Source organism: Trematomus bernacchii, unplaced genomic scaffold, assembly GCF_902827165.1.
Source record: "Trematomus bernacchii unplaced genomic scaffold, fTreBer1.1, whole genome shotgun sequence".
Taxonomy (NCBI): domain Eukaryota; kingdom Metazoa; phylum Chordata; class Actinopteri; order Perciformes; family Nototheniidae; genus Trematomus; species Trematomus bernacchii.
In genome coordinates, this window is record NW_022987513.1 from 3156822 (window position 1) to 3182929 (window position 26108).

The 26108-nt window shown below is 39.3% G+C and overlaps 1 protein-coding gene across 2 annotated transcripts in view; it reads left to right on the forward strand.

Annotated features, from left to right (window-relative positions):
• LOC117499866 (seizure protein 6-like) overlaps window positions 1-26108 on the forward strand; it is a 119566-nt gene that overhangs the window by 75419 nt on the left and 18039 nt on the right. For both annotated transcript variants that reach the window (XM_034152531.1, XM_034152522.1), the window contains exons 4-9: window positions 7410-7602; window positions 17304-17489; window positions 18782-18950; window positions 19454-19620; window positions 19847-20041; window positions 21496-21634. In XM_034152531.1, the coding sequence (XP_034008422.1) occupies window positions 7410-7602; window positions 17304-17489; window positions 18782-18950; window positions 19454-19620; window positions 19847-20041; window positions 21496-21634 (1049 nt within the window). The remainder of the gene's footprint in view (window positions 1-7409; window positions 7603-17303; window positions 17490-18781; window positions 18951-19453; window positions 19621-19846; window positions 20042-21495; window positions 21635-26108) is intronic.

Here is a 26108-nt window from a genome sequence, read left to right on the forward strand (position 1 = left end):
GCATCAGCAATGACTCCTGTGAGTCAGTATAAATGTCTATGGCAGAGCACCACCAGATGTTTGCAACAGTAAATTATCAGCGAGAGCCAGTCTCTGCGGACAGTTAACTCATTCTGTGTGCTTATGGAAAAAAATATAAGTGAGTGAATAAAGATTACATGCCATGTTTAAAAAGGCTAATTAGTTTGACATATCGTTTACCTCAAAGCACCAGGAGAAATGTTTTCCTTGCCCTCTCTATTCTTATTTATTTTTAAGTTGACAGCAAGACCCTAACTGCATGGTACAGATATTTTGCCTTGAGCTCATTTAGTTAAGGCCAAACCCGGAAACAAATAAGTCCCTGAGGGTGTTGCCGTTTCCCCATTGGCTGTTCCTCTTTCAAGTCAATATGGACTGATAGTGTTTACGCTGTTTACACTCTGCTTCTACTTTTCTAAAACTACTACAAATACACTGTACGTTGGCAGCTGAAAAACGCTTTTAGATGAGTAGCATCTAGAGCTTGATCATATTGTTGAAATTATTAAAGGGGCCCTCTTATGCAAATGTTCACAATTGTATTTTGTGTCTCTACTGTGACATGTTTACATGCTTTAATGTTCGAAAAGTGTTTTATTTTTCTCATACTGCCTGTGTTGCAGCACCTCTTTTTACCCTCTGTCGGAAACGAGACCCCGATCTGCTCCGATTGGCCAATAGAAGCACAGTGTCATAGTGATGTCACTATGTAGCGGAAGTAAACAATGGACTACAATGGAGGCGTTTCAGGCAGGGGGGGGGGGGGGGGGACCACAAAAACCTAGGAAAATCCGAAGGAAAGGAAAGGGAAAACAAGAAAAAGTGTAATATGGCCCCTTTAAATTAAAACAGGCTTGTACTCAGGCCCGGCGTCATGGGCGGGCCCCCATCCAGGATTTGGGCCCGCCCATGAGAAATCAGGGTTGATTAAAAAAATTATTATATAATTTTTTTTTTACATTTTTGTATTATTATGTTTATTGTTGTTATTTGTAGGGCTTTGTCATAACATTTATTTTTGTATTAAACTATGTTGAAACATTAGTATAATATCATTTTTTTATTTTGCTATGAAATTCTGAATGAATCTGTGCGCGAGACTGGTTTTTCGCGGGGTTGAGTCGTGTGTGTGTGTGAGACGCGTCATAGCAGCCTGTCAGTTTACTCTGGCGGTTAGTTTGGCTATTATCCTTTTTTATATGTATCGGCAACAATGGATATTAGGAAGTGGTTCACGAACAATAAGAGCTCAAAAAAGGATTGTGGCAACTCAGCACCAGATTCTGGCAACTTGACATGTCCCCCGGCGCCATCTCTTCTACCTTCTCCTCCACCTGGACCCGAGTCAACGTTGTCAGACGCAGCCTCTTCGGAGCAGGGCAGCAGCAGTTCATCCTTAAGCAGCCCAGGCCCAGCTCCCATTCTAAACGCTCGTGATCTTGGAGATTTTCGTTTTCTAGTTCCAGAGGACCTTGGCGTGGATACACCAAAAGGTAGTCCTGGATAGTTTTCCATCTCGGCTGTTCTCCGGGAAAAAACGTAGTTTTGCCAGCTCATGGTACCAAAACCGACCCTGGCTTGAATACTCCGTGAAAGGCGATGCTGCGTACTGTTTCCCATGTAGAAAGTTTAAGGCTCATCATCATGACGCATCGTTCACCGTAAAAGGCTTCAAAGACTGGAAGCATGCCTTACAAAAGGGCACGGGTCTTAGCAAACACAGCTCTTCCAAGGAACATTTAGTGTGTGAGAAATTGTGGAGAGAAAAACAAATGCGCATCGAGACTGGTCAGGAAATCACAACTCTTGTCAACAAAGATCAGCTGGCTCGTAACAGATATTACGTGGGCTCCATTATTGACATTGTGACTTTTCTCTCTACCAGCAATCTTCCTTTCCGAGGTGACCACGACTCTTTAGAATGTATGTCCAAGTCTGGCAGTGGGTTATTTTTGTCATTGTTTGAGTATACCATCGAAAAGGACCCAGAACTCGCGAAAATTGCCCCCACCATTCCCAAAAATGCTACCTACATAAGCCATGATATACAAAACGGCATAATTGACCTGATGAGCAAAGTTGTAACGGAGCATATTGTTGAGGAAATAGGCGACTCCTTTTACACTGTCAAAATGGATGGAACCCGAGACCCAACAGGCTGTGAAAACATTTCAATTGTACTGCGTTTTGTTGATGAGAACTATGTCATAAAAGAAAGGCTCTTGTACTATTTGATTCAAACATAGATTATAAAATGATTTGCTACTACATCACTTCAGGAACAAAGATTACGAAGACCACTTCAGACAATTGCATTTGTATATTTAATATAATGGAATTTACATCAAAGACAGTGCTTGACCAATACACTGTTCTGATGTAAGTTTTAGAAAAGTAATGCACTTAACACACGGATATACATTTTACAATTTGGCCAACATTTTACACATTGTCCAAACATGGTCAAACTATAGTATTCCCTCTACTCTTGGTAATGTGGATTGTCAGATATATGAGAAGTGATTCAATAGTAACAGATGAAAGCCATGCTATAGCCTTGCTTTCTGTTTGGATGCGATAAGATGAAACTTCCCCTCTGCTCACTGTTCACTCTCATACACTGCAGCACCCTGGAAGCTCCCTGCTTTAAAACACATCACGGTAAAAACAGCAAGATCAAGGTTCACTTCTGCAAATATTAATATCCTTTCAAACCTTTATTTTGGAGATGTCTCCCCACCTTTTGTATTCAGAGTGCTGCGGTGGCCTGTCAGCTGTATTCTTGGCCTTGCAGCTTGGTTTGTTCATTATAGTGGTTTGATTGGAGCGACAGGGACTACAGGAGAGAGATGACCCTCCCCCCTTTAGTCCTCTCAGTTTGATGGTGCTCATGAAATATTGTATTGAATGGAAAAATGTATGCTTAAAGGTTGATGATTGGTATTTGAAAGAGCATTTAAAGACATGTAATGATTTATTATAATAACCTGGATAAAAGAAAGCCCAGACAAATACTTCATCTCTCAACACAATTTTCGAAAATGGAACAGCACAATGTTTAGATGGCATCCTCTGATAATGTTGTGGTTGCTGCAGAAGTGTGCTTGGTCAGCCAAATCCCCGGTCTCACAAATATGTCTGCTGAGGCGAGGTTCCAGCTAGGAGTTACATTAAGCCTGCTCTCATTACAGTCCAGAGGAACATGCACGCATTTCTGTGTGTGTGTATGTATGTATGTGTGTGTGTGAGTGAGAGACTGAAAGAAAGAGGCCCTCTGGGGATTTGGCTCCAGCACTGGTGAAGATAAGGTAGTGTGATTTCTCCTGACATGGCCAATGATTCATAATTGAGGCAGGACAGCTGTTGCTGGCTGCACTGACAGGTCCCAGGGTGGATGACAGATGATAGGGCCCTGTGGGGACAAACTATCTATCACTCAGAGTGCTCACTGTCCACCATCTGCTCACCTGTCCTTCATGAGCAGCCCTGGTGTATGTAAACCTAGAGGTGAAAGACCAACTACCTGTCTAGCCTCACTGGATATGATCATATCTGTTGTTGCATTAGAAATAACACAATGCCATACACACCTATGTGATGTTTACTGATAACTTTTGGTTAATTTAGCATTGAAGGACAATCACAATCAAAGTCTAAAATGAAATATAGGAACTTTTTCACTGAAAAACCACCTGATTTCAATGAAATTAAATGAATTAAGAATGATATACTTTATTTTCTAGAGAGTTTCCTTAGTCACAATCTCTACTTTCTGGAAAAGAACAAAGAAAGGACCAAAGCATCAAAGAGAACATTTTACATAACATTATATTTTTGAATTAATATAAATAGGTTATGTACAGTAACAGAAACATTTATGTGGAGCAAAGTGATTTAATAATTCAGCTGTGCATTTTTGATTCAATGCACAACAGAGAGCATACGTGGCTAGTATAGTATGTATGTTTCTATCTGTTGGAGACAGTTATTGTAAAAAAACAGGATACAACAATTATTTTGTTGAGTTGAAAAAAGCTAAAGATTAATGGATACAATGGCTGGTAGAAATGGCAAGATCAGATTTATTTTCCTTACGTATGTTGAGATATCTGATATTAGAACAGGCAAAAAGATTGACTTGGATTGGGTGGATTGAGCAAGAAAAATATATTTTCCATCATTTCCTTTTTGGAAATATGCTTGAATTATACATTTTTGAACCATGGTAGAGTTTCTCACCGACTAGCCATTTCTCATCTACCAACCAGCTTTACACAATGGTGGAGACAAAGGAAACACATATTTGAATAATAATTTAAGAATACATTTCAGAGATGAAGGAAATGATAGGCTCTATTTGTTTTTTTTACTTCATTTGAATTCCCAATAAAACTAACCCGCTTTGGAAAAATCTAAATATTCAACCTTGCAAGCGTACATTTGTTTGGGTGAAAAATAATAATGAATTGATACGATATATTTCAACATTTACGCTTCTTTATCCAAGACTGCAATGCAACAATCAATCACAATCAGTTTGTGTCTCCAAGGATGTCTACATTTTTCAGACAATCAAGTTACCTCCGTTGTTAGCAATATTGCAATCCCACATTGTCAACGCTATCATCTCATACCTTGAATATATGAGAATGGATGTTAAATTGAAGGAGAATTACTGTGCTGTGCTGTGGGGGTGAAAATGAAGTTATAAGATACGCAAGTAGCTGAAGTAACCTGATTTGCAAAACACCCAAGCCCTCCATAATAACTCAGAGACAGAGAGGCAGTAATGGAAAAAAAGAAAAAGAGAACTGTGCCTAAGGCTTTGTCATTGGCGATGCCCTTGAGAAAGAGAGAAACGGGGGATTCTAAAATCCTGTGGCATGCCTTTATGTTGTTAAAGGTTACTGCAACAAATTACCAATTTAAGCTAAGATGCACAGCGTTTGCATTTTAAACATGCACAGGTGATTTTGAAACACACAAGCAAATATGTGTCTATTTGTATGTAGTGTTTGTCTCTTTTTTCACTTTGGCTGAAACCTCCTAGACTTGTGTTCAATTCTGCTTGTGATAAAAATCAAATCAATCAAAGTGGCTGAGCTCACAGATGATTCAGGATGAAGTCACCTCTAAGCTCAGTCTCAGAGTGTCCATTAGCCTCTGCACTCATTGCCAGCTCTCCTTTGACTTTGAGTGACAGCCAACCCGGCCAAATTCATTTTCCTGCTGCCGTCGTGCACCCTGCCCACTGTCTCAGCTTTTCCAGGCTGTTGCACTAAAACTCCTGCACACATATTACCTCAGGGACAGCAGCCTATGGAGGGCCGGCAACACTTTTTCTGCCTCATGGCATACCTAAGACCTAAGCCCACCACCTGTGACAGCATTAGCTTTTAGAACACGTTATGTATTTCACTGAGAGCTTGAGATGTGGTGGATTTGGCTTTGATGGTGCACTTGTCATTCAAGACAGGAGCTGGCTCCACTCCAAATCATCAGATTGGGCAGCTGTTGCCTCATCTCTTTTTAGTAGCAAAGGCCCAAAACATTAAGCTATTTGTTGATATTAAGTTATTTGGCCAATCTCAATATTAAGTTATTTGATTGCCATTTGTTTTGAGGTTAAGTCATCTTTAACCATAAACGGTTTATCAGAAGTGGAGGTAGTAATTGTGATGAGTTTCACTTTTTTGGCAATTATCATCTTGGTTTTGGCTTTTCAAGACATTTTTGACTCCTAAAAATGTCTTGTTTAGTATTCAATTGTACTTAGCTCCAGCCTCTCGTGTCATTTCTGGTTGCAAAAATTCAAAGATTGCCTCAAACCAAGACGATAATTGCCCAAAAAGTTAAACTCATGGCTTCAAAACTGTTAAAAAATAACATTCATGAATTAAAAACACAATTTAAAACGATTAATGTTCTCAGACAAAAAACAAAACAGCGCCGAGACCTGAATAAAATCTTGGATTTGACCTGTCAATCACAAGGAAGCCATTTCAATTAAGCATTCCTTGCTTTAGGATATTTTTCACTACAAATGGCACCATAGTTTACAAAATGATCATCATACTCAATTGAAGTGGACTTTAAACTAGTGTTTAAGCTCAATATTGTATTTACAAATATATTTACTGAGGTAATACATTATATAAGCAGTATCATTATCTTATAGACTTCTATACATTCAGATTTGTTCCTGCAACCTGTGTAGGCGCCTCCTGCTGGTCATGAGAAAGAATGCAAGTTTAAGAAAACGTCTGCATTTGTTTTACTTTCATAACAGAGACGCTGCTTGTCTTTATCAAAGTGTGTTTCAGGGGGGCGGGTAGTGTTGTACACTTTAGTGCAACAATAACAGGCTTTCAATCATTCTGAATAAAATGTTAAAGAATTCCAAATGATTTGAACTCAAACTCGATTTAAAAAATAAACCTTGGTTAACTCAAAAAATGGTTTAAACCATATTGTTATTCAAGAGTGCCATGCAAACACAAGGTAATATATTTCCATGCACCTTGAAAGAAGCGAGTCAGAACAAACTATTGCCAACTCAAGTGAACGTTTCTTTCTATATTTATCATGCATAATGACCATGACCTTCTGCTGGATTAACATGCCTCTTATCGTTCTGTTGGGGAATGAATCAAATGCTGCTCCAAAATATGTCAGTGCTCCATTATCCAGAGAGTTTAACAACGTAAAATCCTCCCGAGGTTCCTTCACCAGATTTAGCTGCAGATGCTGTTCAAACCTGTTGAAGACATAAAGCACTGCTGTCAGAGTGGCTTACAGGCACAAGGCGAACACCGAAAGAGGATGAATCAATCATGAGTGGAGTGACCCAGACAGATTCTACAATTACTCAAGAACGTGTCTACAATCCCGGAGCAGGTTAACAAAGAAATGACTAAACCAAACAGATCCCCGTGCTACTGCTTCGGTCGACAACTGAGCAAAGTAACTCAGCAGGTGACCCATTTTTCAGAGCGACATCATCATTAGACTAAACCTGGCTTTAAATGGAAACACAAAAGCGGGGGTGCTAAATTAAGATCCCATCTGGTGTGAACTGAGACCTCATAAGTCAACAGTTAGTCACCAGGTTTGTGTGCAATGGGATTTTTGGGTTCAATGATGGAGTTAAAAGTGTATGAAATGTTCTTTTAGTTTTTTTTCATAGAGTGGATGGAAATAAATGTGCTCATTCTTACTGTGCTAGAAATACAATGCACAGCCTGTTACCTTTGTGCAAAGCGTGACTCTTCAAAGACACTTTGCAATAAGTCAGCCATGAACCGTTTTCTTGCATGATAGCATATGTGACACAAAGGTACAGCGATAAAGACAAGAATGTAATCCAATGTCTCTTTTTTTTTTTTCAGGTGCTGAATGTGAGTGTGTTGGAGGGGGAGCAGGTGACAGTGGAGGACACGGGTGGCCGGGAACCCTTCATCCTTGCCAATGAGTCGGTCTTGATGAGAGGCCTCGTGCTCCGCAGCTGGAGCAACCAAATCTCTATCAGATTCCGTGGTGACCAACAGCGCAACTCCATGTTACTCCTGCTCCATTACCAAGGTGAGTCAGTACCATCTTGGATAGGCTTTTTCTCTGGCTGAACCCATTTTCATTTTGATGTAGGTGAAAAACGCTCTTCTTGTATTCTTTTAGACCGATAACAATTGCCTTGAACTGCGTTTAACCCAGTTTACAGAAATGATGCCCTTTTTAAATAGATGCAATATGTGGCCAAACTGAAAAATACCAGTAACACATACAGCACCAACGCCCTAATGCATATCCTACTTTATACTCTATTGTACTCTTAATGGGACCATCATTTACTCAAAGGAAATCATGCTGTATTGACAAAGACTTGAAACTAGCGATTGAGACCATAAACTTAATAGGAAAATATAAACAAAGTCAATAAATCGACTGAGACGTAAGGGTTATTTTGTCATAGACTTCTATATAATTGATCTTTTTACAACCATTGGAGTTGCTTCATTTTTCAGACCAGGAGATTGCCACTTAGTCTGAACTCTATGATATAAGAGAAGATAGCTTTACCATTGATATCAACACATTCAAATGTTTTGTGAGTGCTGATTTAAAGGGGACCTATCATGCAAAATGCACTTTTGTACGTCTTTTATACATGAATATGTGTCCCCGGTGTTCCAGGGAACTCACCAAGTGTCAGAAAACACAACCCTCTCTATTTTCCTCCATACCCAAATCTCTAAAAAAGGGGCTGCAACGGATCTGATAAAAACTGATCCAGATTTGAACACTGTCCTGACGTCAGGACAGTGGCGCTACGGCTATTGGGCCAACTCCACCAATCAGGAGGAGACAGCCACGGCCATTGCCGTTCAAAAGCGCTGGAGACGCTGTAGTACATATGCCAGGCCAGTAGATGGTGCTGTTCTCACTGAATCTGCCCTTGCAAAAACAGAGCTAAAAAATGTCAAATTGAGCAAAATGAGGCATGGCTAAAATGCATGATCTGTTTGGTATTTTGAAAAAAAAAAAGTATAAATATGCCTTATATAGGTATGGTCCTACACTATATTATTCAAATATAGCATGATAGGTCCACTTTAAATTGGCCTTTGCATTTACACATAAATGAGATGAAATCAAATGAGATCAAATAGTGACTGCAAGAGAAGATTGTGCGCCAGAATCGACAGCAGATATGGTTACTGTATGTTGTGGGTGAATATTATGGCCCATAAATCCATCCCCTCTGTCTTTTGTTTCGTGTGTGACACTGATCTCCCATGTCCGCAACAATGTCTGTTTATCTTAGCAATCACACAAAGTGGCCAGCAATTACATGCCCCATCGATTTGAGTTCATGGTGGATGCTGGTGGACAAAACATTCATTCCACCACATTACTGTGGCACTTTCATCAGCTCGAAAATGAAAGCGACCATCACAACAGTGCCGCTGACGTGAGATAAATCAGCCTGTCGCTGTTGGACGTGTGAATATTGCTGTGTGGTCAGGCTGAAATGATGACAGTGAGAGGTCAGTGCTGATCATACAGGGTGGTGCATAGATGGGGACACATGGTTACAAATGGAGGAAATATATTACGCTGTCAGTTCTAATGCGTTTCTCCTTCTCTTGACATACTCAGCAGAATTGCATGCAGTGTTCACCAGGTTTATTGAGGAAAATACCGTGTGCCTTTCTTTGGAATTGTCAAGTGTAGCAAAACAAGCAAAAAGGTTGTTTTGGGTGATTATGTTGGAAAGTGGAATGGAAACATCCAAAATAAACATATGGGTGTTAATATCACTATACTTAATTGGCCAAAAGCACAAGAAAATACATAATGTTTTAATAGTAGTATGCAGCTAATGCCAAAAAGGCTCTGCAGGAAGACTTTGTGACACTATACAGAGTGCTGATGCCCTTCATTTTGAAAATGCTGGCTGCTGCTTATTTTGAGACCCATGATGCTGCATTTGCTCACAACACTTCTTAAGGAACATGAATTATTGAGTGGTTCCATATGTCCGATGCAAACATCATATCTAGAATAAGCTCAAAACCAAGAGAAGGCACACAACTAGAATATTGTGCATGCATGTGTGCAGGTTCACACTCACTTGAGATAATGATTCAAGCTGTAATGATATACACCCTGAAATTAAACAAAGTAATTTCTGAGCTGAGACTTATTCAGGTATGTATCATGAATAGAGCCAAAGTATTGGTTAAAATGCTAAATGTTTGCTCCTGAAATATCAGCTGTCAGTACATTACAACACAGAATTCAAACAGAGCCGTAAAATAATTCACATCAAGTTCACCATATCTGATTAACTTAAAGGGGACCTATCATGCAAAATGCACTTTTGTACGTCTTTTATACATGAATATGTGTCCCCGGTGTTCCAGGGAACTCACCAAGTGTCATAAAACACAACCCTCTCTATTTTCCTCCATACCCAAATCTCTAAAAAAGGGCAACGGATCTGATAAAAACTGATCCATATTTGAACACTGTCCTGACGTCAGGACAGTGGCGCTACGGCTATTGGGCCAACTCCACCAATCAGGAGGAGACAACCACGGCCATTGCCGTTCGAAAGCGCTGGAGACGTTGTAGTACATATGCCAGGCCCTGTAGATTGGTGCTGTTCTCACAGAATCAGCCCTTGCAAAAACAGAGCTAAAAAATGTGAAATTGAGCAAAATGAGGCATGGCTAAAATGCATGATCTGTTTGGTATTTTGAAGAACAAAAAGTATAAATATGCCTTATATAGGTATGGTCCTACACTATATTATTAAAATATAGCATGATAGGTCCACTTTAAATGAAAGCTTGTCTATTGTTAAACTATTGAAATATATATGATGTCCCCACTTTTGTAGAGTGTGGGACTTAGTGATTAAAGACTAAATTATAAACAATACATTTAAAGGGAACGGTATTATTATCTTCAATGAACCAGAAGCACACTATGAATGAGGTAGAGTTCTAAGACAAAAACAGCGATATCTCCCAAACCAGACATCACCATGGTCGCGACCTGTCAATAACAGATTTTTTCATTTAAATGACTTTAAATGTGACCATAATTTACAGAATAAAAGTCCTGCTGTATTAAAAAAGACTTGAAACTATCAATTGAGACTATGAACTCAATAGGAACATGTTTAATTAGGTAATACATTGAGGGAGAATGCTGATCATTATTTCATAGATTTACATACATCAAGACTCCCTTTGGTCGCCCCTTGCTGGGTATTAAAGAGAAATAAGTTTACGTTTTCCGACTTGGAGTTTGCTGCCGGAGTCCTATCATGCACGTTTCAATACTTTTAATGAATTTCAAAATGAATTATTTTATAAAAAGAATACCATATTTCACTTTAACTTAACATACAACCTTCAAATAATTGTGTCTACTGTATATTCCTCAGCACTTTTTCATTTGAATAATTCTGAACCTATAACCGTGTGTTGTCAGCAATGGTGGCCTGCAGGCAAATGTGTGATGTTCCACCAATCAATCGCCTTCAAAGTTGATACCAATTTCGATACAGTAATGAGAAGAAATGCAATGAGCAGATTTTCTGGAAGAGTAGACATATTGGATACGCAGAAGATATTTCAATTTGTGCTCCTCTCCCCTTGGTGAGCAGAGTATCACCTTGTCTGTATAATAGGCTGTGAGAAATGTGATTGGACAAGCGTGGAGAAGGGGACAGAACTGTGCAGAGATGGATCTGAGCTCAGGGTAATTAATATCTGTTCCAGCGCTGGCTCGGCCTGCGATGGCAGATTGATGGATGCCTCGACACAGTATAACACCAGCAGTGGGCCTAACACTCGGAACATGATTATAGGGGTGTTTTACTGTTTATATGCATGGAGTCCCAAGTAGGACTGTTGGAAAGGAGGGAAGCATACCACTTTCCTCGTACATCCTTAATCATTACCTTATCTTTTCTTCAGATTCTCATCTACATGACGCATTCTTTGTAATCAACAACAATGTCCACAGAGACATCTTCTGCAGCTACAGCATTTGAACAAGAAAACAACCAACGGTGCATGAATCTAACAACAAACCATGCATGGTTTCACATACAAATGGTGTTATGTAAATATAGTGTAATGTGACTGTTGTGTTTGTAATGGCTTTTCTAAGAAGAAAAACACACCCAAAAGACACAAAAAGTAAAAAAATACACACATGAACTCTTACAAACCTTATCATATTAGCGAGCAAAACATAACCATATAAAATAAGTGTAGTATCAAACAAGAAATGCAGGACTATTTGCTGTATTAAATTCATATGTTTTTCTGTCAAACAAACGTGAAGATTCTTGGCCTGTCTTGGTGCGTGCTTGCGATTTGTTACATTATTACCTTAAAATATAAGTTTGTGACACAATTAATAATGGGTTGAGGCAATATATATATACTTTTTAAAATGATGCCTCTTTATAAGGATCATTTATTGCAATTATTGATGCAAGCATGTTGACAGACTACTTCATGTTAAAGTATTGGCACCCAAATGATCAAACTAATTAAAGCTAGATTCAGACTTTCTTCACGGAGAAGTACAAAAATGCTGTCATTTAATTAAAAACATAACTCATTTATATTCATGAGCATTGTTGGTACTTGCATGCAAATGTGGACAACCCAAGGCAAATTGGTCCTTCATTTTAAATGGAATTAGAATGAAGATGGAATTCAACTCCTTTGTCATTGAATTGCCATCATATCATTGTCACTGCAGGACTTTGTGAAGTACATCATATATGGATGGCATTGCCAATGGCTGTGATGCTTTACAGGAGTTATTGATTGACTGGAACTAATGAGCTGGGTTGGCCGGTGGAGCTCGGCCAATGGCAGCGGTCCACCGATTCGCCACAACTTCTCAGTAGCAATAATGAGATGCAGCCTCTGGTCCAAAGTTATTTCTCTTTAATAGCCTTTATTGAGTAAATGACCATTAAAATCAAGTTTTTAACCCAACCACATAAATATCAATAGGCCATATCATGGCAGGACTATGCTCTGGCTTTCTACAACTGAATCACTTTCCCAGAGACAACACTATTGATCTTTCTGTTAAAGGTAATGCTTTGGTGCGCAGCCAGAACATGGGGCTTGGATACAGTGAAAACAAGTCACCTGATAACTGCATCTCCAGCAAAACAGCTGACTGGAGATGACTGCACAATGGCACAGGATTTTCTCTCCTTTTGGAAAACCCATTTTACTCCCAAATTGTTGTTGTAACACATGGCGGATAATATTCTCCAAACACACTGGCATTAAATATAATACAAATCGACATTACATTCATTATTCATGCTCTGTTTTCTGTCACACTATTTCATTATCTCCTGCCCTCGCCTTGCCAAGTTTGATCTCATTCCAGCTCTTTACCTGGAGGGATTCAGGCTTGGAATACAACAGTGCAGCAGTCTATTAGCCCTAAATTGACTTGCATTTTATTTGTTTGTCCAAACGCGGTGGATTACTTAGTTTAACTGCCTTCTCCACCTCATCTATTGTGTCCTAGTCAACAATGGTTGTCCATTATTGGTTGAGCAGCAGCGTTCTCAATTTGGCAATGAAAACTGTGCAAACAGCAGAATAAGGCTCATTATTGTGTGGAGTGTGCGAGTATTTACTTTCTATGTAAATGATTTCCGGAAGTTGAGCAACTTTAGACTGAGGGTTAGAGAAACAATAAATAATTATTGGATCCGAAATACACATTCAGAACTCCATATTTGTGACAACAACAAAACAACTTGAATTCCAGATAGGTAAGAAAGGGCAGAAAGCAATATAAACAGAAATGTGTTATATTATATTGCCGTTGCACAGAGAAAAAGAAAGAAAGCACACTGGGGACTTGAACTTTTTGAACAAGCATCGAGAAATGACAAAAATAGAGTGAAATTACCCAATGTTCTGATGCCTGATGAATATGTATTGATATTTACAAGCTGCACATAAAACCTAATTTGAACAATTCTCTCTTCAAACCGTGCCATTTAAATCCCAAAAGCTTGTATCTATTTTTGCCCCTGTCTTCTTCTTTCTTTGGATACCTATTTTAAAAGAGCTTATAAATTATGATTGTGAGACAGTGAGATGGTGTCAGGACTTTAATGTCTCCTTATTCTGACCCATAATACCTTTCTTCATCTCCAGAATGATGTCTATGGTCCATACCAGTCACGCTATGAAACGGAAGGTTTACCTGCATATTTCCAATGTGACTTTTTCCTCTCCTCTAAAAGGAAACAATAACCAAAGACCCATATGTTTCCTGTGGCCCCACAGTACCAGCTAATCTTCCTGGCTGTCTGCACCGTGAATCTATTATTTGTAATGGCAAAACAATCAGACTTTATGGCCCAGCACCACATCTACGGGAACGGGGACCGCACGTAATTTAATACTTCAGGAATTGGCTCTACAATTTTTGCCCCTGGCTCTCCCGCTGCATGCTCAATAGGGATGTAAATGCTGCTATGATAATGGCAATAACTAGGTTCATTGGAGCTAGTGATAAACTGTGAATTGAATGGATGACCCGGGGCAGCGTACCTCGTCCCTGTGGCTCACTGATTTAGCGCAGAAAGAAAGATCTCTTTTATTATGGTGGAACCCAGTGACTTTTGTAAGAGAAAAAAAAATAGTGAGTGTGAAAAATACTAGAGGAGGGGCTGTTTTACAAGCTTTTATGCCCATTATGTGTTTAGGGCTTTTTTCCCTTTAGGTCAAGTTCAAAGATGGATAAAATATCATTATAAATATCCAATTTAGCTTCAAGGTAAGAGTAGAAACATCACTAAAGGGTTGTTTTTCATCTTTAAATGACCAGAAGGAATGAAAGTACTCCAAATCCAAACTGCTGCAAAGTGTTTCATCATCTTTTTTGGTGGCTGTTTAACCTCCAATAGCTCTGCATCAGCGCATGTAAAGACCTCAGAAACCAAATATATTAAAGTATTCACGTGTCAGATTTATCTGTTTTCATGTGGCTGCTGATCAAGCCGCTAAATGTTTGATGCTCAGCCGTTTAACATGGAAGCTCCATCAAAATTGTTGAACAGTTGGTGTTTACTTTATCATGGTCATTCAGATTTGGTCAACCATGTTCTAAACCACCAAGCCAAAAATCATGTTTGATGTGACTTTTGAAATCCTTAGTAAACATCTTTTTTTCATCCTCATTGGCCATGGATCACCACTGACATGGATTATGTCAGTGTCTAGTTGTTGATATTCTTCTCACATGCACAGCACTATGGAATTGTTTCATAATTTAATTGTACTTTCTTTCTATCATTTCATATTTAGATGCATTATTTAATTTGAATCTTTTTTTTGCTATGTTCGTGTTATGCACCAAAGCAAATACCCAGTGATAAACCAGCTTACAAGGGTTAGGGTTAGGGTTAGGGTTACCAGCTTACAATTTGGATACTGATGTTGCAATTTTAGGACTTTCGTTCGCTAATAAAGGCGCATTTTGCAGTAATATAGGAGAGAAAATCCCTCTGAAGGGAACTTTGGGATTTTCGCCTTTGTAGACTATTTACATGCACAAAAACGTATAAAACACACCACAGGAAAGGGTACACCCCATCAAACCTAATAGGGATTCTTTTCATTTCCAGTAGTCCACATCTTCACAACGTATAACCTTAATCATTATAGCATAGGTAGATTCATGTATTTACACTACATAGCCCATTCTCAATTATCATCATAAAGGCTTTTAAGATTGTAAGTACAATGTTAGAGCATACAGGTTGTTCAGCTTGCTCTATTAGTGTTTTTTTTCCTCCCTATAAATACTCTAATGATGGCTTGCGTTAGGGCTGTGCGATTATGGCAAAAATCATAATCACGATTATTTGGGTCAATAATTGATATCACGATTATTAAATACGATTATTCATTGACTTTGAAAAAAATCCATTTATTGAACTTTAAAACAAATACAAATAATAATTTGAACAGTATCTTTTTAACTGTTGATTACCCTGAACGTATAATTCAACTGAAAAACCAATACAAAAATAAATGATACATTTAAATAAATAATATCAAAATAATAAATACCAATAAACAAGATCAACAAATATTTTGGAGCGCACTTCCACAAGCTACTAAACATATATAACTATGATAAATACAAATAAATGAGACCAAAATTAATGAGATCAAATATGTTGGAGTGCACTGTCACAACCAAGCAAAGCTAAATAATTGTTTTTTTCGATTATGTTGTTTTCGTAATTGTGGCAGGCCAAAATCGTAATTGCGATTAAAATACGATTAATTGCACAGCCCTAGCTTGCGTACACTATGTTCAGTTGGAACATGGAACTTCCAAAGTTAGACTAACGTTGCAGCTTTTAAAAGCTTTTTGCAATTTTCCCAGGGCACAATAACACTGTGATGTAACACAGGCTTTAGTGGGTCCAATTATGGTGCTTGTTTTGTTGTTCACACAGTTTCCATGAATTTAAAAGTTTTAGTCTGGTCATTAAAGTGCCTTTACTAATGAGGTAGAACAGTGTGGCTGTTAAGACAGGACGAGAAGGCTGTTTAATAGCTTCCATTACAGACTTGGTTAGCTTACTCCATTATCCAAGTGAACTCCATCTCATCCTCCACCATTTATTTAAAAACCAGGACAGGATCACAATGCAAAGCAAGTCCAGGAACATTGATCTTACCCTGCTGGATTCGCGACTCTTTGACAACCACAACAGAGGCAATTCTTCTTCTCGCTATCACATTACAGGCCTATGATGTTCCACTGATCAGCAGCATTTCCATTTGTCAAAAGTGTTTGCAGTGGCTCTTCGCGGTGGTGTTGATTACTGTAGTGCTGCATTGTTGTCTGTGAACATTGGCATACTGCATGAACCTTGTAAACTGCAATTAATTAGGAGCTGGGGGTGATAATAAACAAAGTTGAAGGTTGGTTATAAACCATCTCTAATTGTGTGTGTGTGTATAGGGGTGTGTGTGATGGTCAGGTATATAAGAATGGTAAAACAATTAGGTTTTTTTCACAAATATATCTAAATGTGTACTGTATGGGTGAACAGCAGCAGCGGTAACACAATGTAGAATAGGGGGTTATGTCTGTTAACATTGTTGGCTGTTTGTTCAGGCTAGAATTGGACTTTTGTTGCGAATAAAACATTTAACCCTAGGAATATATACATATTAGTTTTTATAATTTTTATTGAAAATCTCCCTCATGCCCCAAGATGCCGGCAACATTTTTTTTATATTTTCATAAATGTTAGGTGGGACTCTTGATGTGTGTTACATCATCAAAACATACATGAAGTTCAGTTTATGGCAGAGCTAAAAGTAATCAAAAATAATTAAAGTTTGATATAATTCAATTGTATTTTAGCGATAACGTGTTAGTCCAACATTATATGGGCTGTCCAATCTGCTGCATGTTACGCCCAAAATGTATGAAAACTGTCATATAATAAATACATAATATTGACATGTAATTTGTAAAAGAATCAACCGAATGTACCCTCTCCTCCATTATTGATGTATAAAGTGCCTATCAAAATGTAATTGGTTTGTTTTAGAGGCTTTTTAGGTCCATTATGGGCCACAAGATGCAAAATATATCACAGGAAAACATTTTCTCATTGTATTTTATTAATTCTTATTTGCCTTTTCTCTTCTTCTCTACTTTTCTGACTCTTTCTTCTGCAGCCTTTGTGCTGAGCTGTGCGTTCCCCAAAGAGCCTGCCGGAGGAGAAGTTTCTGTGACGCACCTCCACGCTGGAGGAGAAGCCTACTTCAGCTGCTTCACCGGCTACAAGTTGCAAGGCCCCAAAATGCTCACCTGCCGCAATGCAACCACGCCTTACTGGAGTGGAAAGGAGCCCCGATGTGTGGGTAAGACAAACTGGTTAGACACACATTTGGGACAGTGTGGTATACATATACAGAGCTGCATTTCTAGAACTGTTGGTCCTTTTTTTCTGAACGCTGACTGCTCAGAGATTCTTTGAGCAGTATCCGTGAAACAATTTACACCTGCCAAATTGAATGAATTTGCTTTGCACTCAGTTTGCATTTAAATGACACACTTCTAGGAAAACTAGAAGCATTGGTCTCCACATTGCTGCACTATTTTGCCATTCGCATTTCCACAAACCCAAACCATTACCTGTGGGATGTGGATGAAGTCTCTAATGGCTGTGCCAACAAAGATTGCACGATCATTTACTTTAGGAGATTAAGAACATTTTGAGAAGAATAATAACACTTCTTATTTGTATTGAGAGTGAGTTATACTCAGAACACACAGCTTTACATGTATAACAAATCTATTTCAAATTGTTATGCCCTGCACACAATAAAGCAAGTGCTTTAGTGCACTTATGTGTGGTTAAATGAATGGTTAATGGTATGTGGGAGTTGAGGCAAAAACCCATATAAAAAAAAGTATTTTGTAATATTTCTTTGCTTTTGCAAGAGATGTATAATGTTTTGCTGGCAAAGTTGTGTGGGTCGTGTATTGAGTTTTGCATAAATAACTTATGGTTTCAAAGATAGCACCGAAGCTATACAGAAGTACATGGAATTGCATTTGTCCAAATGCTTTAAAAGAAACTTCTTGACAATAAATGACCAAACTTAAACATTAGAGCTTTATTGTAAGCCTTCTCCAGCTTTCCTCCAGAATCCAGGTGATTTTGATTGACGAAGCCTTTCACTTGGTTGTCCTACTGCGTTGATTAGTTACACTGTGAGGGCAAATGAGTGTGTTTGCATGTGATTAGCAGCCCACAGAGCTAGTCTTTGGAAATGGATGCAAAACAAGGCCATTGGACCTGGCTGCTGTAATTAGAACTGGGCTGCATGACTATCCTTCTCCTGCTGGTAAAGACTCATCTGCCAGTTCCAGCCTTTCTCCTTCTGCCTGCCTCCAGCTGCTCCGGACTGATAGTGTTTCTGCTGCTGTTCTGCTGTTCTCTTTACAAGTACATCACACACAGGCACACACTCTGAGACCCAGGTGAGCCGCCTAGTGTAGTCCAGCCACAGTCCGCTGGATATTGATGCAATCAATGCTCAGACTAGGACTTTTCTCCAAACCCCCCTCCCCCGCCATCGATGGTGTCAATACTTTTCTCATCTTGTCCCTCCAACTCTTTGTCTTCTCCCTCTTTCTTCTCATACAGCATCCTGTGGGGGGATGATCAAAAACGCCACCTATGGTCGTATCGTTTCTCCTGGTTTCCCTGGCAACTACAGCAACAACCTGACGTGCCACTGGGTCCTTGAGGCCCCTGAAGGCCAGCGGCTCCACATCCACTTTGAGAAGGTGGCTCTGGCAGAGGATGATGACAGGTGGTGTACACACATTGAATACAATTAATCAATCACAGTGTGTACAGTTTGAATGTTTGTGTCCTCAGCTTATAGATGGCACTGAGCTTTAAACTCAATTTCTGTATGGCTGCGGTTAGACCAATGGCTATAAATAACCAAAATCTTTAGGGAACAACAGATGAATTTGAAAGGGCCTTCGATCATTATAATCCTTTAACAGTGTTCTATCAAGCGGATGAATTGAAGGGACTGCACAGGGGTGGTGAGGGGAAGGAAACAGCAATCGCATTACATTTGTCTCCAGTAACTACTGATCCACATGGCTATCGTCACACATGGCCATTCACTTCATTACCGAGCGGGGGAGAAAGTTATCACAAAGTTATTACAGCCACAACTGGAAGAGTGAGCAGCTCTCGGAGAGCTTGTAACTTCTCTTTTTTTGTGATTCTCTTACCTTTCAAGGCTCAGTTAAATCCATTTTAAACTGTTTTCCTTCTCTGTGTGTGTGTGTTTCTCAGGCTACTGATTAAGAATGGCAACAACATAGACTCTCCCCCCGTGTACGACTCCTACAAGGTTGAGTATTTGCCCAATGAGGGTGTGCTCAGTACCGGACGTTACCTGTTTATAGAGTTCACCACAGACGGGACATTGAGCTCCACTGGAGCAGCCGTCAGATATGAAGGCAGGTTGATCATGCTGTTTGCAAATAGTAACCCATTCTTTGATTGTTATGTGTTTTTTTTTTAATATCTTCATTAATTTTCCCTGTTTTTTTCCACAAAAGCAATGATACAAAGCATGTACATTCGGTTAAAATCCACAAAGTAATGAAATATATAACAAATCATGACAAATAAAAATCTTGTTTATTATGTTTGATGCCAGGTATTTGATTTTTTTGTCCACAGCCTTTGCCAAAGGCATGTGCTATGAGCCCTTTGTGAAGTACGGGAACTTCAGCGGCAGCGACTCCGCCTACGGTCTGGGTGCAGTGGTGGAGTTCTCGTGCGACCCCGGCTACACGCTGGAGCAAGGCTCGGTAGTGATCGAGTGTGTGGACGCACAAAACCCACAGTGGAATGAGACGGAGCCGGCATGTCGAGGTGGGTCACCCGATTTCATCTGCTTGAGTAATCGTGCGATAAAAGAAATATTTTCAAAAATGTGCTTCCACTGGAGCGGAATTCAGAGGCAGATATGACTGACCTGTAGACCCCCAGCTTTCATTGTCTGCTTGATCAATCCAGCAGCTAGGGAAGACTTTTTCTTGAAATATTAAAGACCACTGGAAGTTAACTGTATCTGTATAAGCTGCTTTTCTCTGATCCATGATAAATTTCCCCTTAAAATTGTTACAATGATTAACTTTGATATGTGCGCTTCCAGGGCGGACTCTAGAAGTGCTTAAGATTAAAAAGGAATACAATAGATGGCCTAGAATGAAAAATACCACACTGCACATACTGCATGCACCAGACTTAATAGCTACCCCTGAGCACTTTCCCTTCTCCTGTTTCTCTCACACACACACACACACACACACACACACACACACACACACACACACACACACCACACACACCACACACACACACACCACACACACACACACACACACACACACACACACACACACACACACACACACACACTGACCTCACTCTTGGCCTTTGTTGCCTTCTGCAACACAGAGAAATTGAAAAGCTCTCCTGGAAAGCTAGATATGAGGACATTTAATGTCTGCTCCTGTGGGTCATGGTCATCAAGCACTTTGTTGCTAGTATGCAGTTTTACAAGGTTCACGTCAAGGAGTCTGCACCCTCAATTTCAGATGCCTTTTATTAAGCGTGAAAAGCATGGTTCCATTCTTTAAAGTCACATTCATTTAACATACTTTAAACTTGCAATATTCTAGCCATGCCTATAGTGCATTTTAGACATACTTGGAGTGCATTCTAATCTACTTAGCTGTATATTTATAGTTATAAGCACTTATAAACAGATATTTAACATACAATGAATACATTCACTGTAATAATGCAATACAATGTGATTAGTTCACTATAAATGGTCACAGTTTGTTAAAGAACAGTGAATAAAATATCCAACACATACAAGCTCATGAAATGTATTCAATTAAAAGCAACACCACTTAATCTTAAATGTAATGCATAATGAAATGTTTATAATGTATAACAATTATGAATTCATATTACACTGAGATTAAACATGTTTTGTGAATGACCAGCAATTATTAAGTGTTAGGATTTTTGAAATTATACGTCATTATAAAATGTTTTAAAATGGTTATCATCATAAAGCATTTTATATTTGTATGTGTTTATTTCGGACAGTTATACAGTGCTATAAACACTTTTTAATGTCTTAACAAGTATGTTTAGTGCATGGGCTTCATAGAAAGTGCTAGTTTCTAACCTAACAATTTGATATTTACTTTGCTTTCCAAATCATGTTACATTTGAATGAAAGGTTTCTGTGTGATGAAATCCTTTAGCAGTTGTGTCTCAGTGTGAACCTGAGGGGTTGTGTGTTGCAGCTGTGTGCAGCGGGGAGATCACGGACTCTGCCGGCGTGGTGCTGTCTCCTAATTGGCCCGAGGCCTACGACAAGGGTCAGGACTGCATCTGGGGCATCCACGTGGAAGAGGACAAGAGGATCATGCTGGACATCCAAGTGTAAGAAACCGCACTCAGGTGTAAGACTACACATCACACAGGGAGGTCAGAGAGGACACCGGATCGACCTGGAGTTGTTAAACACTCTGGACACAAACTCACTTTTTTTCTCATCTCTTATTTCACTCGCAGAGGCACATATTACAACACGTAATGGGGAAGTGTTTCTGTGTCTGCAGTCACTAATTAGATTTCATTTTTTTCCTCCGCTACATTAAGAATTCTGTGTAGCTTCCAGCCCGCTCTCTGACCAGATTAGCCAGTAAGCCTCCCTGCTCCCACTTCCCTGGTGTGTGTCTCAGAGTTGGCTTTGAAATAAATATGCTCTGGCAGTGAACTACTCTGAGCCACTTATACAGCCCTCCCAACTCCAATTCAACACACATTCAACACGCATGCGCACAGATGTCAAAATATAGGCACAGGAAAACTTGTTTCTTCTCCATCCATCACTCTTACTTTACATAAATGTCCCTTCATATACTTTCTCCTCCGAGTAATTGCTCTTAAGTAAACACATTATATTGTAAATGTCTCTTTAAAAGCAAAACAATTTGTGCATGTTAATCTGTGCCTGTATCTTATGTGGATTCATCCGTTTGCAATTCTCCACAACTCCAGCATGCCTACCGTATAGCACAGTTGAAGTGATTCGTGTTTTTGCCTGAAGCACTTGCTTACAAGAGCAGAGAGGTTCAAATTAAACCAGCGGGAAGACTGCCTGAGGTCAGAGACAAACAGAGTCACTGATATATCTCAGAGGCTATTGGTAGCTAGTGGTCACAGTGGTCATTAATGCAAGCACACAATGGTTATGTGTACAATTTCTTAATTCCTCTATTTATGTGGACAGGAGCCAAAATGATTTTCTTTTAAACATGAATAAATAAATAAAAATGATTTAGGTCATGAGCATGTAGCAAATTATGCCGATCATTATTTGTAATAATTGGACCAGATGGACATTCTAATTTGTGCTGGGCAAAGTACTGTATCAGCTTGTTGTGGTATTGTACAAACCATTGCCTACTAAAAAACAAGAAAAAGAGAATAATTCCTGTTCTGGTGGTGAACGGCACACGATCCGGACAGAGATCAGAGTAAAGTGCAAACAGTTCACAACAATTATTGTGTATGACCAGTATCAGCGGGAGATAACTCCTGTTTATGCGTGGTAGCATTTTCCTTAAAAAAAAATTCAAATACTAGAATTTGGACAACATATATAAGGCACAGAACATTATATAGCATACTATAGATTGTTCTAGATATGGCTAAATGAAGTCTTATAAAAAACCCTCAATAGACTCCAAAGAATGTTTGGTGGAAGTGAGGAGGATACCAAGGATGCCAATAATACACAACAACAAAATACCACACAGGGGTTTGTGTGTGACCCTGCTTGCCTCCCTGTTCTTTACTCTGAGATTAAGACTCAATGATTAAAATTGGTTGAAAAGGATCAGAGGATTTTTTTTTTTTCCCTCATACAGAAGTAAACAAGTTTGATTTGAGGTAAACTGATTTTCACTCAGGGATCTCTTTTTAAATTGCACTAGCCTAATATTTGTTTTAATCCTGAGCCGCATGAGGCCGCATGAGGCCGCTGGCTGCAAATGAATGACGCTGTGGCCGGCTCTGGTTTATCTCAAGGTTGGTCATGCATGGCCTTCGTGGCAGTAGAAACACACAGCTTGTGTGGTCCCCGCAGACCCTCCCATTACCCTCATGTCTGGTCTGCTCATCTTGAGAACTGCATTCATAAAGGCTAGTTCAACACATAGTTCGTGTGTTTGTGTGCACACATGTGACAAAAGGCTCTTGTGGATGAGAGCTGTCTCATTATAAGGGTGGGCACACACTTTTACACATTAATGAGAATGTTTTCTGTATTATCATTCATCACTGTGCTTGTGCTGGCAATTACAGTGGAGCACTGTGCATAATGAGAGCTGATTAATTAATTTAGGCCAAACAGGAGGGCTGGCTCTGTGCTAATTAGCACGGAGCGGGAGACGAGAGGTTACAGCTGATATCCCCCACCTGTGGAATACAACAAGGTTAACCATTCACATGTGGATTTCTAGCATTCAGAGTATTGTATCTAGAAATGTGTAACATATTTCAGCACAGTGGGGAAAAGTCTGTTTTACCGTGGTAATGTTGTTGTCAGTTTACTGAGCATGAGAAGTTTTAAATTGGACATACTGGGTTTATGGTGCCCTCTTGTTGAGACTCTAAGCGTTGCACCCCATTGCAATCCCTACTAGTGCTGGATAAGGTGCCTTGGAAATAAATGGTCTTTTTCATTTTAAGAAAGAACCTTTTTTTTTTACAGAGCAGAACAAATTAAATGTCAAATCCATATGAATGGATTTAGAAAGTTGTCTTTCAAAAGTGTGACATTAAAAGCAATTTCTTTTCTATTAGAGTTACTAGATATTTTTCGGGTTCTTCAGACTTGACTTGACAGGTCAGTGAAGGTGACAAAACGCCTAGAGGCTTGTACAAAAAACAGCTGTCATCCCCTCATCTGCAGAATCGAGCCGGTGCCATTGGTATGCAGAGGAGCTTTTCGGGAATTCTTTAAAAGTCCTCTTTCAAAACCCTTGGAACTTTGCAAACACCCAAGTCACGTCGATGAAGGAGACATTTAATAGTATAGGACAACTCTAAAGTATTGCCTTGAAATAGTTTTGAAATGGGCCCAATGAATCCTTTCCAGCTGCATTCACCATGTTAAAAGCAAGTCGTACTCTCTCACACCATGTTGTCATCACTTTAGTTTCAAGTAGCTCAAGGGCTCAGTAAACACGACTCAAATGAATTCAGCGGGGGGTATAACAAAGTTGAGGGTTAGGGTTAAGGTTGTGCCAATAGCCAATACTGATTCAAAGTGCCTGATGGGTTAATGCTTTTATTGTTAACCTTTATAAGAAGAGTGACTGTCACCACAGCTACAGTACACTTCCATTTCTTTCTCTTCAAGAACAAACCAATAAAGTATACAAATGTATTAAAGTGGTCAAACGTTGTATTACCTTGACAGCAGAGTGATAACCATTAATGTTACTGCAAAATGGAAAATAAACTAAGGAACACATACGGAAAGGGGTGAAAATATTGATTTGGTATTATCAGTTCGCAACATAGGACAGGAAGTGACTGCTTTCCTGTCTGGAGGAGGAAAGCATTAGGAAGCCAGGTGGGATGACATTTGGGTTTCAGAGTGCTGTCTGGACTGAAGGCACTTTGGCATTCTTTTGTGTTGTCACCATTTCAAGTGCACTTCAAGCACTCAGTGGAGCGGATGGATGGGGTCAGTGGGAACATTTAAAACCAAGGTTGACTGCAGCACTGTCGATAAGTCAGAGCAATTGGGGAGGCTTAGGAACCCAGACAGGAGGAAAGGTCACAGATTGGGAAGTGTGCAAACGATATGCCAATACCGCTGACTATTATCAGATGTCTTTAGAAATGGCTGCTGAGTTGGCCTCGTATCTTGTCCAACATCAGATCAAAGTTCTTGTCGTTGATGTCAGATAGGAATCAACTGCATTATAGTACATTTTTTCCAAACGGCCACCTCTGGGTTTGAAACGTGAATCAAATGCAGACGTGCGTTAAACCTGCATTCTCTCTCAAATCCAACACAGGGAAAAATAAGTCCAATTGTATACAAGTCTATAAGAAAATCACCCCTACTTCTCACTTGATGTGTACCTAAGTAATCAAGTTCATTTTGATGAATATGGTTCTATTAGAATACAATTGAAGACCAGGCAGAGAATGCTTTAAGACGTGACTACCTTTTGATTGACAGTTCGCTTCAACAGTATCATCCACTTTGGGTGTTCTCTGTGTTTTCCTCTGAGAACTTTAACCCCTTCAAAGAATGTCATCAGTTCTTGAAGTTATTATAAAATGTACTTTGCTTCGAAATGCTAAAAACACTTTGTGTTTTCGTGAATGGTTGTTGTTAAGTAGAAATGCTATTGAGCTCTCATGACCACACCAGAGTAGTCCAACAAGTTAAAAAATACAGATTGTGTCATTGATAAGATACACCAATGTGAATCAAAATAGAATAAATTACGTGAGGAGTGAAGAAATAGATCCACTTGAAAAGTTTCTTGGAGAACATGTACGGTATGTAGCAACAAAGGAAGTTAAATGCAGAGAATTCAGTTAATACAACAGTTTAAGACTGCCTGACTTCTAGGGTAGTCTAAATGCAGGGATGCCTTTTAGAGGAGATAAGGGAACATACATAGATAAAAGCCTTGTTTAAATGAGCAGATGGTCGAGGATAAAGCTTGAATACAATTGAGGTGTAAAATATGAAAATAGTTAAAAATGCAAACAATGTGGCCTTCCTTTCTGGACTACCCATGCTTTATTATGACAATTGCTACCACAGCTCCTACTTATAAAATACCCTATTGTCTGCCATTCAATGCAGTCTCTAGGATGC